At 35.5% G+C, this 16,304-nt stretch overlaps 3 protein-coding genes across 4 annotated transcripts; 2 read left to right on the forward strand and 1 right to left on the reverse strand.

The window, feature by feature from the left end:
* Nucleotides 1–81: 81 nt before the first annotated feature.
* LOC110424303 (RNA methyltransferase family protein) lies at nucleotides 82–5,265 on the forward strand. 2 transcript variants are annotated; one of them, XM_021438857.1, is made up of 10 exons: nucleotides 82–450; nucleotides 1,254–1,496; nucleotides 2,138–2,299; nucleotides 2,512–2,621; nucleotides 3,424–3,532; nucleotides 3,815–3,970; nucleotides 4,088–4,203; nucleotides 4,292–4,458; nucleotides 4,842–4,972; nucleotides 5,058–5,265. In XM_021438857.1, exons 1-10 carry the CDS (start codon nucleotides 121–123, stop codon nucleotides 5,163–5,165), a joined length of 1,632 nt encoding a protein of 543 aa, XP_021294532.1. In that variant the 5' UTR covers nucleotides 82–120; the 3' UTR covers nucleotides 5,166–5,265. The 2 variants fall into 2 exon arrangements, with proteins under 2 accessions (XP_021294532.1, XP_021294533.1); XM_021438858.2 differs by lacking the exon at nucleotides 5,058–5,265 and having other exon boundaries at nucleotides 4,830–4,948.
* Nucleotides 5,266–6,717: 1,452 nt separating this feature from the next.
* Nucleotides 6,718–8,709, forward strand: LOC110424410 (protein neprosin-like). The gene is made up of 7 exons (XM_021438964.2): nucleotides 6,718–6,774; nucleotides 6,879–6,965; nucleotides 7,302–7,508; nucleotides 7,631–7,789; nucleotides 7,873–7,917; nucleotides 8,056–8,202; nucleotides 8,335–8,709. The coding sequence occupies exons 1-7, from the start codon at nucleotides 6,733–6,735 to the stop codon at nucleotides 8,707–8,709; spliced, it is 1,062 nt and encodes a 353-aa protein (XP_021294639.2). The 5' UTR covers nucleotides 6,718–6,732.
* Nucleotides 8,710–9,239: 530 nt separating this feature from the next.
* LOC110424000 (EARLY FLOWERING protein) lies at nucleotides 9,240–14,652 on the reverse strand. The gene is made up of 4 exons (XM_021438457.2): nucleotides 13,530–14,652; nucleotides 12,064–13,091; nucleotides 10,630–10,681; nucleotides 9,240–10,451 (listed from the first exon to the last, which is right to left on the reverse strand). The coding sequence occupies exons 1-4, from the start codon at nucleotides 13,755–13,757 to the stop codon at nucleotides 9,435–9,437; spliced, it is 2,325 nt and encodes a 774-aa protein (XP_021294132.1). The 5' UTR covers nucleotides 13,758–14,652; the 3' UTR covers nucleotides 9,240–9,434.
* Between the last annotated feature and the right edge of the window lie 1,652 nt (nucleotides 14,653–16,304).

Raw genomic sequence — 16,304 nt, forward strand, 5'->3', positions numbered from 1 at the left:
TACATATACATATATATATATATACACATACATACATATATATACATATATATATATATATACATATCTCAACAGCTCCCATATCACTTTTCCCTCCCTCGTAAACCCCAAACCCCTAAAATGGCCACCATCCCAAGCCCTGCCTTAAGACACCTCACCGTCACTAGACCATGGCTCCGCAAAATCCGCTGCACGGCCTCTCTTGTGTTTTCCAGTCCTGACAACTACATCAACGACAATGCCGACACCAAAGGAACCAACAACCGCAATTCACAAGCATTCTTCCCAAAGAAAAACCAAGTCCTGGAGCTTGAATGTGAGAGCTTGGCTTTTAAAGGCAAAGGTGTTTGCAAGGTGGCAGATTCTGGGTTTGTTTTATTGTGTGACCGTGCACTCCCTGGTGAACGTTTCATCGGCCGTGTTACTCGTAAGAAAGGAAGTTATGCTGAGGTAAATGACACGTATGCCCACCAAAGGAACCAACCTTTTATTCTCTGTCCTTTTAATTTGTTTGTTTAAATTTGAATTTTGGGTTTTGTTCATTTGGTTCTTACATCTGTTTGTTGATTTTTTTTCATTTTATGTATTTGGTTTGTATAGTTGTTGGGTGTCTATTAAATGAAGGAAAGGGAAGAAAAAAGAAGACAATTTTATAATTTGGTTTATTAATTTTTTTTCTTTTCTTTTATTCAATTTAATCCCTGTTGCTAAATACTTTGAGTATCAATATTAGAGGATGGAAGTTGGGGGTTAACACCTTGACCCCTATATTTATTGCCTTGGCTCTTTGACATTTCACTTCATCAAAGTTGGATGATTTAATTATCGCTGGAAAAATGGTGGCCTAATGTAAAAGCAGCATTTTATCTTATTTGTGGTACAATTGTTTGAGTTTATGATCTTGGAAGACAGTTTCATGTGCTGATGATGAGAGTAAACTGATGAACCTTCGAAACAAATCAAGTTGTGTTCTTTTTCAGCTATAAATTTCAGATTGGAGTTTATATCTTGGACAGAGTCGTAGTTGGTGATAATAGTTCACAAATTCTCTTATCTAATTTGAAGCGTCAACACATTGTTCGCGCAATCTGCTTGTAGTTTCCCTCTAAAATGATTTATGATATGTGAAAGGCATTTCAGTAATACAGCTAGGAAATATTTTGCTGAAATCAATGGTATGGGTTCAAATATTCAGTACTAGGGGAGTTGAATATTCAACAACAATATAATGTTTTCTTTTGTTAAATGTACAGGTGACCAAGTTGGAGACAATATATCCTCACTGGGACCTTGTAGATGCCCCTTGTGAGTATGCATCATACTGTGGAGGTTGTAAAACACAAAATCTGTCTTATGAGGCTCAGGTCAGAGCTAAGGAGCAACAAGTACGGGAGCTGCTCATCAATGTTGGAAAGTTTTCAGATAAAAGCCCTGATTTCTCAAGTATTATGAAGCCCATTGTTCCCTGTGATATACAATTTCATTATCGAAATAAGGTAGGTGTGGAATATAGACCTTAGTAAGGTTTAGACTGATTATATGCTCAAACTGCAATATTTTTCCCTTTACTTAGCTACTTAAAAGTACGTTGTACAGCAGTTTGTGAGCTCTGCATTTGCTGTGAATTCAATCCTCTGATTCTTATGGGGACCTCTGTCACAAGGGATCAATTTTGAAGTATCTTATAGTTTTTGGATATGGAAGCACCACATGCTCTTTGTTTGATTTAATTTAATATTTTTTAAGGTTCAATTAAATAGTTTGATGTGTTTAACTGCATTTCGACAAAATAATTGCTTGTTTCACTCACAACTAAGAATGAGGTAGACAACAATGAGAACACTTGCATTATTATTTAATCATGAAATTATGATGTAAATGTTATGAGTAGAACCAATAAAATTCGGATCTTTTATTGTATTTCAGCATGGTTATAGGGGGAGTAGAACATAGAGACCAATGGCATGTATTGTATTGACCATATAATCCACTGCTAATTGACTAACTTTATATGCATTTGCTTTCTTAGCCGCAGTCTCTTTACTCCTTAGAATAATGTCCAATTCATTTTTCTTTTCAAATAAATTTGTGTTTTTTGTTATATACATTCTCAGCTGCTACTTTCGTGCTTCTGCAGATGGAATTCTCATTTGGTTCTCAGAAATGGTTACCCAAGGAATTGTTACATCAGAAGCTAGATGATAATGAGAACTATGCACTAGGACTGCATGCTCCGGGCCTTTTTGATAAGATACTAAATGTTGACAAATGCTTATTACAAAGTGAGCCTGCCAACAAGGTATGTACTCTATTTTCCTCATATTACTTAGGGTTGTACATTCTTTAAGGCACATAATAGGCATAGGCTATCTTCATTAGTTTTTGTGTAAGATATACTTGTCGCAAGGTATGGACACTATTTTGTTTGAATTTTTCTTGACTGTTAGATGTTATTTATATCATAGAACTTAGCTATTTCATACTCGCTTGACTTGCATTTTAGATATGCAGATCCTAGCAACTGTCCAAGACCATTGGAAAGATCCAGAACGAGGTCTTTCTCCATACAATGTTCACACTCACGCTGGATTCCTTAAACATCTAGTTCTAAGAACTGGAAGGTACTTTCATTTTATTGTTTTGTATGCTAGTGCTTTTTTTTTTTGGAAAGTTTTTACATGCTACTGCTTACTTTTCCATATTTAAGCATGTGGCGTTTCTCATTTTATGGTTACACATGTAAGACACTAGTATTGCAAAAAAAGTAGTGAATTTTCTTGCAAGTTGCAGTGTGGGAACCCCTTTTTCACTAATAAGCAGAATATAGTCTGTTAGATTATCTGGCTGTAATAGGAGGAAGAGAAACAATGATTTGAAAAGTAAAAACTCAATAGAAACTGAGTGGTGGAAAGTGTGAGATACCAACAGAAGTTTGTCTTTTTAAAGTCCTATTAAATATTGATGGACCAACTTGGCAAAGTAGTATATTTCAATTATCAATGGATTGGTTGCGGGAAACTATTAGTTGACTAAACTTATTTTACTTGTTAAGTTAAATGTGCATGGTATACCCCCTCTCATTTGCATAACAGGTGCGATTATATGTGTTTTTAAATGAAGAAGTTTTTCAATTGCTTACAAAAATGAGAGATTTGTGATTTTGTGGGTTAAGAAAGAAATTGGTGACCCAAGGAACTATCATTACTTATATGGTTCGTTCTAACATGTGCACAGTTAGCACTCAGCAACCAACTTTTAGTCTTTGTATTATTTATGCAATTATAGTTAGTCCAATAGGTTTGACTTATCATAAGAAAATAATAAAATGTTTTCAAAATGTGTTTCCTCTGAGTTCATGGATCTCTAGTTATCAATTATGTTGTGTGTTCCCTTCATATTCCAAAATTATGATTTGTGTTCCAGGGACAGGAAGACCGGTCTCCCTGAACTTATGGTTAACTTTGTCACCTCATCTTACAAGCCAGAGCTGCTGAAACTCTTAGTTGAGAAAATTTCAGCCATTCCTGAAGTGGTATGTGTTGGTTATGACTAACTTTGTGAATTTACAATGTGCAATTAACTGTTGTTACATTTTGCTATATTTTGTTTATGCGGTGACTCTTATTTGTACATCTTTTATGCTCTTGCATCTTTCCCCTTGATATTTTCGTTAAAACTTATCTTTTAAGTGGTCATAATATTCTTTGAAAGTGATTCCATTAGATAAACCATGGTTCTTAGCATATTCTTATCACGTTTTTTAGTAACAAGATAAATTATGTGTAATTCTGTGTGTTTGCCTGTTGACTTCCAGGTTAGCATTGTGAATAATGTAAATACTTCTGTTGGTAACACGTCCGTTGGGGAGGAGGAATATACTTTGTATGGAAAATCTACAATCACGGAGAGTTTGAGAGGTCTAACATTTCAAATTTCTGCAAACTCTTTTTTCCAGACGAATACTCGTCAGGTATGTATCATGAATGTCATATGTCTTTCGCTGTTCTTTTTGTTACTTGGGGGTTTCACTGTTTTGCTTCGTGGTTATTGTTCATAGCATTAACTGAAATGATTTTACACTGTTTAGGCTGAGGTCCTGTATAAACTAATTGAAGATTGTGCTGGCCTGAGAGGAGATGCCTCTGAAGTTGTCCTTGATCTATTTTGTGGAACAGGAACCATTGGTCTAACACTTGCCAAAAAGTATTTCCCTTGGGTTCTATTGATATGATCTCACTTTTAGAGAGCTGCCATTTAAACAATTTTGCCATCACTATTTTCTATTTTTCAGGGCTAGACATGTTTATGGATATGAAGTAGTTGCTCAAGCTGTGGCAGATGCTCATAGAAATGCCTTGCTAAACGGAATAAGTAATGCTACATTTGTCCAAGGAGATCTTAACAAAATTGGTGAAAATTTTGGCAAGGATTTTCCAAAGCTAGACATCGTAATTTCAGGTTATCTTCCTGCCAGACACCTTATATATGCAGTTTTACCCCTCCTTGTAAAAATAATTGTTGAAGTACCACTGTGTAGATATGAGAATTGGAAAATTGGGGTTGGAATCAGGGAAATATATTGTAGGCCATCTTGTTTAGAAAAGTAATACAAAATCCTTTGAACATAGACTTATCTGAGGAAATTGCTAGTGCCAAGGGTGTTATTGTCTTCTTTGGCCCCAACAGGCTTGGTTATACCATTAGTGGGAAGGGTAAATAATTCTGGGTTGAGTTTTTCACCAAGAATAGTTTCACCTTGTAGGTTAAACTTGTGATGCTTGACTGTTAAACTTCAAATTCTGAAATTATTGAGGGTTGAGTTCTGTCAGCTTGATTTGCAGATCCGAATAGACCTGGTATGCACATGAAGTTAATCAAATTTTTGCTAAAGCTAAAGGCTCCAAGAATAGTTTACGTATCATGCAATCCTGCAACCTGTGCTCGTGACCTTGACTACCTTTGCCATGGTGTGGTATGTATGATATTTCTGTCTCATGCATTGTTGAAAAAAAAATCTAATATCTATCATCTGAATGGTTTGAAAATCTTGGGTGCAGAGAGAGCAAAACATCAAAGGATGTTACAAGTTAAAATGCATACAGCCGGTGGACATGTTCCCTCATACTCCCCATATTGAATGTGTTTGCCAGTTGGAGCTTTCTTGAAAGCCAGCTTTTCACCCCTGCGATTCATGGGATTCTCTATTTTATGATAAAACCTTTCATTAACCACACTGCCTCTAATGATTCATTTTTTTGTTTTCTATTTCTTTTCAATCCATATTTTTATTATTGTCGAATTATTTGCTTTAAAATATACCATATCCAAAAAAAAAAAACAATAAGAAAGCTGTACATGTTATGAAATTCAAGTAAGCCAGTTATAAATATTGTGAAATTTATATACATAATAATCAACACCGGATGTATCTTTTATATATATATATATATATAGAGGGTAGGTTATTTTTAAATCTTCTTTTTTAAATATTTGTGTAGGTTTTAATTTTTTTTATTGGAAATAAATAGGTTTTAATAAATGAAATATCTAAATTACATAATTAATTTAATTGATAAATTGGCAAAACTCTATGAGATTGATAATTAAATATATCTAAGTCTAGCGAGGTTTTCTTTATTTTGCCTTGTTATAATTGTCCTTTGTCAATTAATTTTCATTTTGCCTTTAAATATAGTGGGGTTTTTTTTTTTAATTTTGAAACAATTAAGGGAATATGAAATAATCAAATTTTGCTTAATAAATTATTGAAAACTTTATTTTTTTCATAATTTATTTTTAAAAATAATTTAATTGAATATATTCAATGGAAAAAGGACTGAAAATCTTAAGTAGCTAAAAGTTATCAGGTCAATTTTATCTAAGAAAAAATATGTAATTTAACTACATGAATCTTACATTCTATCCTTTTTAATCTCTCATTTTTAACTTTTTCCAATACAAAATATTTATAAAATCATTTCTCTTTTACAAAAGATCCAATAAAAAATATACTCAACACTCAATTTTCAGTAACCTAACAAAAAGATTTTTATATCATAAATTCAATACTTAAATTCTTCGAAACTAAAACCTCGGTTTTCAATTATTTTATCATCAAATATTTTCAGTTTGTCATAATAACACGTAAATCTACTTCTTAAATTGCATAAACACATGTTTGAATCAATTTACTTATCGGAATGTTTAAAATAATAAGTGATAAAGATTTCCTCTTCATTCATATAAGAAAACACAAATGGCATCAATTATTAAGAGGGGAAAAGTCTATGCAAGATGAAAAACATTCCTTTCTGATCCTTAATTGGATACACATGTATATTACTAAAATTGGAAAAAAATCCATCTGTACCATATTCTGCATCTTTCCTTCTTGGTAAGATGATTGTCATATACACTCCTAAATGCATTTATATTTATTTTTCCCACATACAAATCACAGATTTTGATTCCATATTAACAAAGCATGCCATATATATTGGTTTCTAATCCTATAAATATTCATCAGTCATCTTTTATTTGTTTCTGACAAAATTTCCCTTCTCAAAGATCGGAAAAACTTCTCAGCTTTTTTTTTTTTGTAATTCGATGGATACGTGGAGTCATACAAAGACCAAGCTTGGATACTGCATATTTGTCTTTGTAGCTCTCTATCACATGTTTAGCCATGTTCATGTTCAAGTTGATGGAAGGTCCATCTCCTTGGTTAGAAACATGGAGTTGGCTAAGCATGAAGGAGCAATAAAAACAATACAGGTTGTCATATACTTTTGATTTTTTTTCCCCTTTTCTTTATGGTTTATATAATTATTATTTAATTAAATCTCATGGACGATAATGGTTTGTTGATTTGTTGACAGAGTGAAGATGGTGATGTAATTGACTGTGTTGATATCTACAAACAACCTGCTTTTAATCATCCTCTTCTCAAGAATCACACCATACAGGTTCTTATCAATTCAATTTTCTCTCTGTCTTCTCCAATATGATTGCATGCATGCTACAGGGGCACATTATTTACTTGTTTTGAAATTTCTTTAAATACCCACTTAAAATAAATGAATTCCTGAGGAGATTTGAACAGCTCATACAAAACATATACATGTATGCACTTAGATGATATATATGGTTTTTATAATATCAGAATAATGTATCCTCGAACATGGCTTCTTCTTTATATTTAAAAAATAACTAATAAGAATAATAAAGGGAGTAAATTACTCCTTTGTCTTCAAATCTATTTATTTAACGTGAACAAATTAAGGATTGTTGTGATTTTACAGATGAAACCAAGTTCATATCCGAGAGGAATGGAAACAGAACAATTCGAATCAGAGCTGCTTCAAGGTTGGCATAAGAATGGACAATGCCCTGAGGGAACAATCCCCATTGTTAGAGCACAAATACACAACTCTACTCGGACTATGGCATTTGTTCCTCGAAGAAAAAACCTTGACCAAGTTGCAAGTGCAGCTGTCAGAAATCATGAGGTAGCATTTCAAAATTTTCTCATTCCTTTATACCTTCATTTAGTTGTAAACAAAAGCAAAAATAGCCTAAGTTTTGGTTTATATGATGCTCTTTCTCTGCTATGGATGAAAATATGATTTAGTACGCTCAAGTTTCTGTGGTTAATGGCAACTATTTTGGAGCAAGTGCAATGCTTAACGTATGGAATCCAGCGACATTTGATAGCGAGTTCAGCTTAGCACAAATCTGGGTTTTGTCAGGCCCTCAGGATGAATTGAACTCTATGGAGGCTGGATGGATCGTAAGTTTTCTGTCAAGAAAAATTTCATATCCTTTGTTTTGATTTAAATAACAACTTGGTAAACTGATACATTCATATTGCAGGTTAGCCAAGTCGATAAACGAACAAAATTATTCATATACTGGACTGTAAGTTTGCTTGATCCCTTCTGTTTCTATATCTCAACAGTGAACATTTTATTAGAAATCCCTTCAAACATATGCTTCATATTGGTAATTTACATTACACTCTAAGTTGTCTCAAGTTGTTTGTTTGTGGAACGTTAGAGCGATGACTATCAAAGCACCGGTTGCTATAATCTTGATTGTCCTGGATTTGTGCAAACCGACAACAAGTTTGGCCTTGGTGGAAATCTAGAACCTGTTTCCACCTATGGGGGCGAGCAATATGAGATGAGCATAACTATACGTAAGGTAAAGAACATGTTATATTTATGCAAGGCTGATAGAATTTTGGTTCTTTTTCTTATGTGGGACGTGTAACAAATGAACCCGAGTTAGGTTGGAATATTTCAAGATAAAATGACCACAAGGAAAATGTTTCAGGACAAGCAAAGTGGAAACTGGTGGTTGAGGATACAGAACGTAGATTTGGGATACTGGCCAGGCTCCATCTTCACAGGGTTGTCTGACAGGGCAGATTTTATAACTTGGGGCGGAGAGATTGTCAATTCAGAATTAGAAGGGCGCCACACCTCTACTCAGATGGGGAGTGGCCATTTTCCTAGTGAAGACTTTGGAAAAGCAAGTTTTTTCCGAAATCTTGGGTACATTGATGATTCTGGAGCTGTGAGAGATCCTGAAAATCTTGTGCCATATGTGTCAAATCCTTCATGCTATGATTTACATATACCAAGCAAGAACGACTTTAGAACCCATTTCTATTTTGGCGGCCCTGGATATTCTGATAAATGCCAGTAGAGCCATTACAAAGCAACAAAATTTGATATTTAGTTGCAAATTGTACAACTAAGATCTGGTAATTTATGATAGTATGGTATTTTCCTTAGAGCCGAATAAACAATGCAATAATTTTAAGTAATAAATCAAAGGTTAAGTGGATGTTACTTTGGAGTGCAATGCGGGTGAAGCTAAGATACCATGACAAGTTCAAGTTCTAGGCATTCTTTTCAATAACCAGTAGTCCCTAACCTCGCAAGTCCAGGTGGTTGGCCTTTTATAATCGTAAGTGAAGCTGTTCTTGGGCAATGAAGAAACATTTGGTCTGAGTTCAAGTTGCAGCCCTCAATGCACTCTGAGTCTGAATTTGTTAAAGCAGGAAACACTAACATTGCCAGAACCAGAAAGCACAAGTGACATGTGAGACTTTTCTTTTGATTATCTTTCTTCCAGAATTGTATTCAAAGTAGACTTGCAATGCTTGCCAATTAAAGGCTTTTGGTGCAGTAATGGTTTTCTGACGCAGCTAAGATTTGCTGCAAAAATGGCTCTTAAAGAAAAGCCAGTAGAAAATAAAACATAGAAGCAAGCATGATTACAATTGAGCAAAAGTTGATTGTTTTTCAACCTTATGTTGCCTATGTACATGTTATTAACATATAAGAATTACAGGTACAAAACATCAAATATTTGACAAAGTATTAAGAATACAGTCATTTGCCGCAAAGTCTCATTAGATACAAAAACTAATCGTACTCTTTCCTTTCTTCTTGTATAGACTGGAAGATTCGAGCTGCTGATTCAGTCGCTAATCTGGAGTTACGTGGTACAACCTTAATCACCCGTGTTTGCTGCCCACTAGTCTGAGCATTGTGATCAGATGCCTGAATTGTAGGCTCCGTAGGGAAAAGAGGAAGCGCATCCCCTTTAGCCCTTTCAGAGGGACCACTTCCTGTGCTTCCCTGTATTTCGCTTTCTTTTGATGCAGGCAATTTTCCAACACAATATGAGATTGCTCGACTCATCTGACTTGAGATGTTGCATGAACTCTTGTGAGCTATGGTGAAGTTTACATCACCTGTTGACAACTGATTGCCCTTTGACTGGACTCCAATAAACATGCTCATCTGCTCAACTGCTGAGCCAGAAACAGATGGATTCATAACTAGCATGCCATAATGTGGAAAGCAGGTCTGACCTATAGGAGCATTTCCAGGAAGAATTCCAATTCCTTGTTGGTGAGAAGCTGGAACACTGTTAGCTGTGTTCAGAAAGTCCCCACCTCCTGCAGCTAGGTTCACAGGACCACAGCTGCCATAAACTGGTGCCATAAAGCCTGCAGTTGGAGGACAAGGACCTGTGTAGGGCTTGTAAACAAGTCCTTCAGAAGGAGACATTACAGGAACTAACCACTGACTTCCAAATGGAGAGAAACACCAAGGAGTTGTCCTGGTATTGGCAGCCATAGGTGTTGACAAGGCATTTCCTAAATAAGGCCCATATTTAGGTTGCAGTGTAACAAGTCCTTTGCTAGTATCATCGTTGGCAGAAGGAAGAGGAAGCTTTGCAACTACATTCTTATCTGCACATTCGATCCTAATATTTGGTTTTTGAGAACTATCTTTGACTTTAACAATCAATGGCGGTTCAAGAACATAGTTAGATGGCAACTTCTTGATGGGAGAAACATCTAAAGATGGTTTGCCCATAAAAAAGGTATCTTCAAGCAACATATGTGGTGACCCAGCAATCAACCTCTGAACCTGTTCCAAATTAATGCAAAGTAAATTTCCTTTCCTTCTGTTCAATCCATTAAAAGAAAACAGAGCAAGGTAATTTAGTATTCATTTTACAAAGATAGATGGGTAAGAAACCAAAAAATGAGATTACATACATAATTTGTTGAAATGGCTAGCAAGTCAATACCACTTTGTCATTTACCTTTATTAGTCTATGCAACTCGAAGACTTGCACAGCAAAGACTCTTTGTTGGCTGAAAATATTGATATAACAATTAGTATCTTATCAAGAAACTTAACTCTGAGTGCATTTTGGAACAATTAGAAGTGACACAAATAGCACATTATATTAAACATTTAATAGTGAGAGCAACTAAGTGGTTACATGCAGAAGACACAGAAGGTATATTGATATAACAAGAAATGACATAGAAGGCAATACATAAACCATTAACAGAAAGATATATCCCAAGAGTATCTGCAGGTTATACACCTAGTTAACAATTACTTATAACTATATTTCTTGTGACCAGAAAAACAGCATGCACATACTGTAAAGTTTCATACTTCTCTGAGAGTTTTGCCTCCGATGTGCAGGAAGGGCTATTAATTCTGCATTGAGATACAGAGAAACCTAATGAAAGTGACTTAAAATAGACCAATCTTCTTAAAATGGTTCACTTCGGTACCTTGAGCAGGCTTTCATAGTTATTTTATAGTCTCAGATTTATGGCTCTTATTTTACTTCCTGTCTCTTGAGTTTCAAGTCACATTTGTTTGTTCTCTATTTTCTTAATGTTTGCTAAGAGTCCAAGCACATGCTAGTTCCCAAGGGACATAGGATTTTATTTCTGTTAGGGATACTAAGAGTCTATCTAAATCAATGTCCTCCCTATCAACGGAATTGATATACATCAGAAAACTTTCAGATTATTGCTTGTGTTTGTGTAATACAATCATCTTTAAGTGTGATTCCTAAGCAACCCTGCGTGCTTCTTAGGAATCTTGACTTTTCTTCTCTCTTCCTTTACCCAATTTTCCTGATTGCTTAAGTATTTCAGATTATAATCTAACTAAAAACGCTAGCCCTTCAAGCTTTATTGTGTTAAACTGTATACCAGAAATTTTAATATATGAATCTTTGGAATCTGGAGATAGCCTGTAAGAAGAATTCTAGTATGTCCAGAACACCCCACCCCCAACGCACACCCACACATTAAAAAAGGCAGTTGGCTGAATTATAGAAGCTGTACCAAGTTGACCTCAGTTCCCTGAGGTGTCATTAGTTGATTATTTGGTGTCGTTGCTAACTCAATCCCCTCTTTCACTGTTGCCATCAACATTGATGAATTATAATAACACCAGCTTTGATTTTGACAATTTCTACAACTTGTAAAATGATAAACTAATGTGAATCCATTAATGGGATAGTTCAAACTGTTAATTAAAAAGACATCTAAACTAAAAGACTTCAATATGGTTACAACAATAATGACTATGAAGCAAAGCCAAAATCTTAAATTAGATATTGGTATAAAAATGCAGCTTGGATAAACAAAAGTCAGTAGACCACATACTTATGATGTTCATTAGCTGCAGCAGATGCACATAGCAACAACAAAAGAGGGATACTTACTTGACAATAGCTCTTCTTACTTTCCAGAATTGTTTTTCACCTATTATTCCCACGACATCATCAGGGCATATATCCAAATGAGATATGGACTCCACCGTGGCAGCATCTGGGACATTATTATGCCAGCCAACACCCCCAACTTCCATAGCCGCACATTTCTTTTCTTCATGGGCTTTACTTGTGTTTTCAAGCACATTTGGACTTCCATTATCAACACCAAGTGATTGTCTCAAACAAGACTCATTTCTCACCTTGGAAGTATTTTCCCGGCTTGTGCCAGATTCCACCAAAATATTTTCCCTGAAGATCATTTTGTCTTGCGTAGCCACACACTCTTGAAGCAACCGTGCATTTGGACTATCTACACTGTTCACCATATTTACTGAGCTGCTTTTATGTTCTTGGTTCAAGAAGGCATGTGGTCGTTTTAATGATTCTGAATTCTTGATTTTGGTTGGCAGGTCAGATGATGTGTCTGCCAGGATTTTATCCCTGGTTGACTGAATTGAATTAGACCTTTCCGTGAGGTCTTGACTACTTGGAGATAATCTTCCATTCTCCTCAGCTTTGTTCCCAAAATATCTTCTCGACTTTTGATCTACAGAATCGTTTTCCTTCATCTGCTTTTCATTAGCAGTTTGAAGTTGCATTGAAGAGTTCAAGTTCAATTTAGAAAAATTTTCCTGGTCTCCACTCCGCTTACTGCGATTGCAATCTAGATCTCTTCCAGACAGAACAGATGTACGAACCCTAAGGTCATCATCGTGTCCTAGCTTACTTAAAGAAAATTTCTTAAAGTTAGAGAAATGGAGTGGTTGCAATGGATTGAATTTAGAAATTGCTGGGATTGATGGTGTGGTATCCAAACTCTGGTAATCTGTAGCTTTTGTGGATTTTCTTTCCTGATTTCCTTTCATGGTATTTAGTTTAATCCCAGGGATGGAATAAGAATGAAACTTCTCAGCCAAAATTGAAGATTCGGGCGAGTTGCCGAATGGCATAAACATACTCCTTCCATTGCCACCACCCTACAAATATGAATAATTTCTTGTCACACAAGATAAAATAGAAAAAAAATTACATCACGCATCACTCAGAACCTCACACAGATTTTGTTCTACAAACTGAACATTCAAAGGGTAGAGAAGCTTGAAAACAATGGAAGAGACTATGACACTGAAAGAAGAATTTGATTGAATCTAGAACAATTGGGTGACCCACCTAGCAAATTTTCAGGAAAGACACAAATAAATCCATAAAAAGGGACCAGATAATTAAGCTGGCAGTAGTAGATGCCAAGCCTTAAATCAAATCGCATCAAATACAACAGATAGAGAAACAAAACAAAATTCTCAAGGCATCAAACAAATACTGCGCATATTGCTTGAGACCATTCAAACAAGGTAATTTCAAGGATTCAATTCCATCTTATGACTTTAGGAAATCATTAAAATTAGCAAACTTACATGGCTTGATGATATTGAAGGAACCAAGCTGCTGTTACTATTTGGGGGAAGAGGCAACATGGGTAGTGATCCAGAGTTGAACCTTTGGGAAGGGATACTAAGCTGCTCATAGAGAGCCATTTTATTCCTTGGAGGTGCCCTTGGCCCTCCTCTCTCCGTATCATTCACATGAAGCCTAGGAAACATAGGACTCATCACCTTTGCCTCATCTTTTTCTCCTCTCATCATCCTTTCCAATCCTTCACCACAAAATTCCACTCAAAAAACTGGTTCTTCCACCGTCAAAACATTCCCTTTGCATCCGTTCAAGCCAAATTCAATACAGACCAAACAATTGATCCCCAGATGGCCATTGAAAAAAATTCTCACAGCAGAAACACAATCACCGGAATCAACCTACTTGCAGCAAACATGTCTTTTAGATCAATTCAACTATCCAATCAGTCACCTAAGAAGGATTCAGAACTCTACCAACATCCAAAGATCACTCCACCTCAAAAAAACAGATCTTTTGACTGAACACCATAAACAACAAACAAGAACTCATGAATAATTGCTCTAACAAGCACAAATGTTTGCTAATATCCAGAACCACAGCACCCCATAAAAACCAAATCTTTACTCCAAAAATCAATAACCGAGAAGTTATAACAAATTTAACTACTGATCACAACACAAAAATTTCACCACATAATAGAACCAAACTTTTAGCTCAGATTCAGATGCCAACACCACCACCACCACAATATAACAATTAACATTCCTTTTTTACAACATGAAATATCAGTAAAAGTTGTAAAGAAAACAAAACCCAAAAAGAGAAAACAAATAAAAGCGGTATTTCAGATAGAAAGAAGAAAAAACAGTGGGGGAGATAGATAATTATGTAGAAAAAGATAGATTCTGCCAGAGTAGAGGGATGCCTTGGAATTCCACAAGAGAAGGATCTCTTCTCTCTCTTCCATCACCATGGAACCAATTAAAAAACTATAAACCAAAATGAAAGCAAAATCTGTCCGCGGGACCAAACTGGATAGAAGTGAGGAAAAAAACACCCCCTTCCCCCACTTTTCTCTATCCTTTCCTGCACTTCCTCCCGTCCCATGTTGTCCACTGCCCAACAACAGCAGAGATCCTGCCACATCATCTGTTAACCACTTTTAAATAGATCATATTGCTGACATGTCATATCTTCATTGGCTATTCCGTACATGAAAAGGTCAAAGAATTTTCAGGGAATAATAATAAAGCAAAAAGATTATTAAATTATTAAAGAACCAAAAGTGGTAAAAAAGTGACTGAGTCTCTTTGACATGTGAGTAATTAACGAGGCGTTGTGGCTTTCACGGCCACATGTTTCTTCTTCAAAATTTGGCCAATCCTTTTAGCTAAAAATCCGTTAAAGATCGTCTTCACTCAAGCAAATATTTTTGTCTTGTTTTTGTTTTGCTTATTTTTCTCCCCTGGCTTTTGTACGGAAACTGCTAAGGTTAGAGTTGGTATTCACGTGGGAGTTTTGAGCGTGGACTACACGGACGAATCATGGTGGATCGGGTGGACTAAGAAACAGTGAAGGCTACGTGAGAGATGTCCACGATCTTTGTTGGAGTTTGGGTTAAGAGATGACCTTCGCCATGAACGATAAGTGATGGCTCGGTTGGGGGAACAAAGATTACCCTTGGCATGCTTACGCGTGTAACTAGCTGTTTTAAATCACACGTGACTAATTAATGAGGCTTATGTGGGCAAATCCGTAAATGTAAGGCCCAGATTGGTTTTGAGAATCAACAAAACCAAATAATCATTCAACTAACAATAGCGTTTCGATGGGCAACGATAGTTTGTCACAGAGGTCAGATAGTTTTAGATTTTTATTTTCTAATTTATTTATTTAGAAAGAAAATTACATTTTAATGATTACCAGCAGCCCTTAATAAATAAGCAAAAAGTCGTAACTTGAGACAGCATTTAACTGTCTTTTCAAGGGGACCATAGCTAAATAATAGAATGGCATCTGCTGCCTACATAGGCCTACAAAGTTTTTAGAGTTGAAATCTTAAGTCTTTTTGCTCATTGAGGAGGACGTGTTTTTCTAACTTTTAATTACAGAACTTCTTAGAGTCAACTATATTTCTTATTAAAATCCAAAATCTGTTTTTTTTTAAACAAAAAGAATAGTGTATGCTCTTATTTACTTACATATGCTTAATCAGTTATTACTAATTGTTATTTTTGGGGAGTGTAACTAATAAACCTTCTTTAAATCATGCCACGTACCCAATGTGCCTACAAGGAGAGGAGATTGGATCATGTGTCTGAGTTGTGATTGGACTAGAGTAACTTGGTATCAAGGTCGCTTTGGTCTTAAAATTAACAAAAAAAAGAGAGCATATTACAAGATTTGATGATTGGCTGCTAGCAGTCCTTTCTCAAGATGACATTTCTATGAACATTAATATTCGGATGGCATACATATGTTGGTACCTATATCTGAAAGAGTAGGTGTGTGATGTTCGACTAGGTCACAAGGAGCTTCATGTCCTTTCAGCAATCTCAAGAATTAAAAGGACAATGGGGGATGCGATTGCCGCAAAGCTAAAGACCTTGACACGTAGCAAGTCTTGAGAAAAAGCATGCAACAGAAATTTAAAACTTTTTCCTTACACGGAATCATGCTTTGGTTATTTAGTACAAATAAACTCTAATTAAAGTATAAAAATTATTATACTTAATGTCCTTGGAGTCGAGATCACAAAGATTTAGTATAATTTCAAC

The sequence above is a fragment of the Theobroma umbraticum genome, unplaced genomic scaffold (assembly GCF_002168275.2).
Source record: "Theobroma umbraticum cultivar Fairchild unplaced genomic scaffold, ASM216827v3 scaffold_204.0, whole genome shotgun sequence".
Lineage (NCBI taxonomy): Eukaryota > Viridiplantae > Streptophyta > Magnoliopsida > Malvales > Malvaceae > Theobroma > Theobroma umbraticum.

Coding starts and splice junctions, on each gene's coding strand:
- LOC110424000 (XM_021438457.2), bottom strand. CDS start 13,757: ATGATGAGAGGAGAAAAAGATGAGGCAAAGGTGATGAGTCCTATGTTT. Junction 13,092..13,529: donor CTTCAATATCATCAAGCCAT/GTAAGTTTGCTA, acceptor TCATATTTGTAG/GGTGGTGGCAATGGAAGGAG. Junction 10,452..10,629: donor AGTTGCATAGACTAATAAAG/GTAAATGACAAA, acceptor AATTTGGAACAG/GTTCAGAGGTTGATTGCTGG.
- LOC110424303 (XM_021438857.1), top strand. CDS start 121: ATGGCCACCATCCCAAGCCCTGCCTTAAGACACCTCACCGTCACTAGA. Junction 451..1,253: donor AGAAAGGAAGTTATGCTGAG/GTAAATGACACG, acceptor TTAAATGTACAG/GTGACCAAGTTGGAGACAAT. Junction 3,533..3,814: donor TTTCAGCCATTCCTGAAGTG/GTATGTGTTGGT, acceptor GTTGACTTCCAG/GTTAGCATTGTGAATAATGT.
- LOC110424410 (XM_021438964.2), top strand. CDS start 6,733: ATGGAGTTGGCTAAGCATGAAGGAGCAATAAAAACAATACAG. Junction 6,966..7,301: donor TCAAGAATCACACCATACAG/GTTCTTATCAAT, acceptor GTGATTTTACAG/ATGAAACCAAGTTCATATCC. Junction 7,509..7,630: donor CAGCTGTCAGAAATCATGAG/GTAGCATTTCAA, acceptor AATATGATTTAG/TACGCTCAAGTTTCTGTGGT.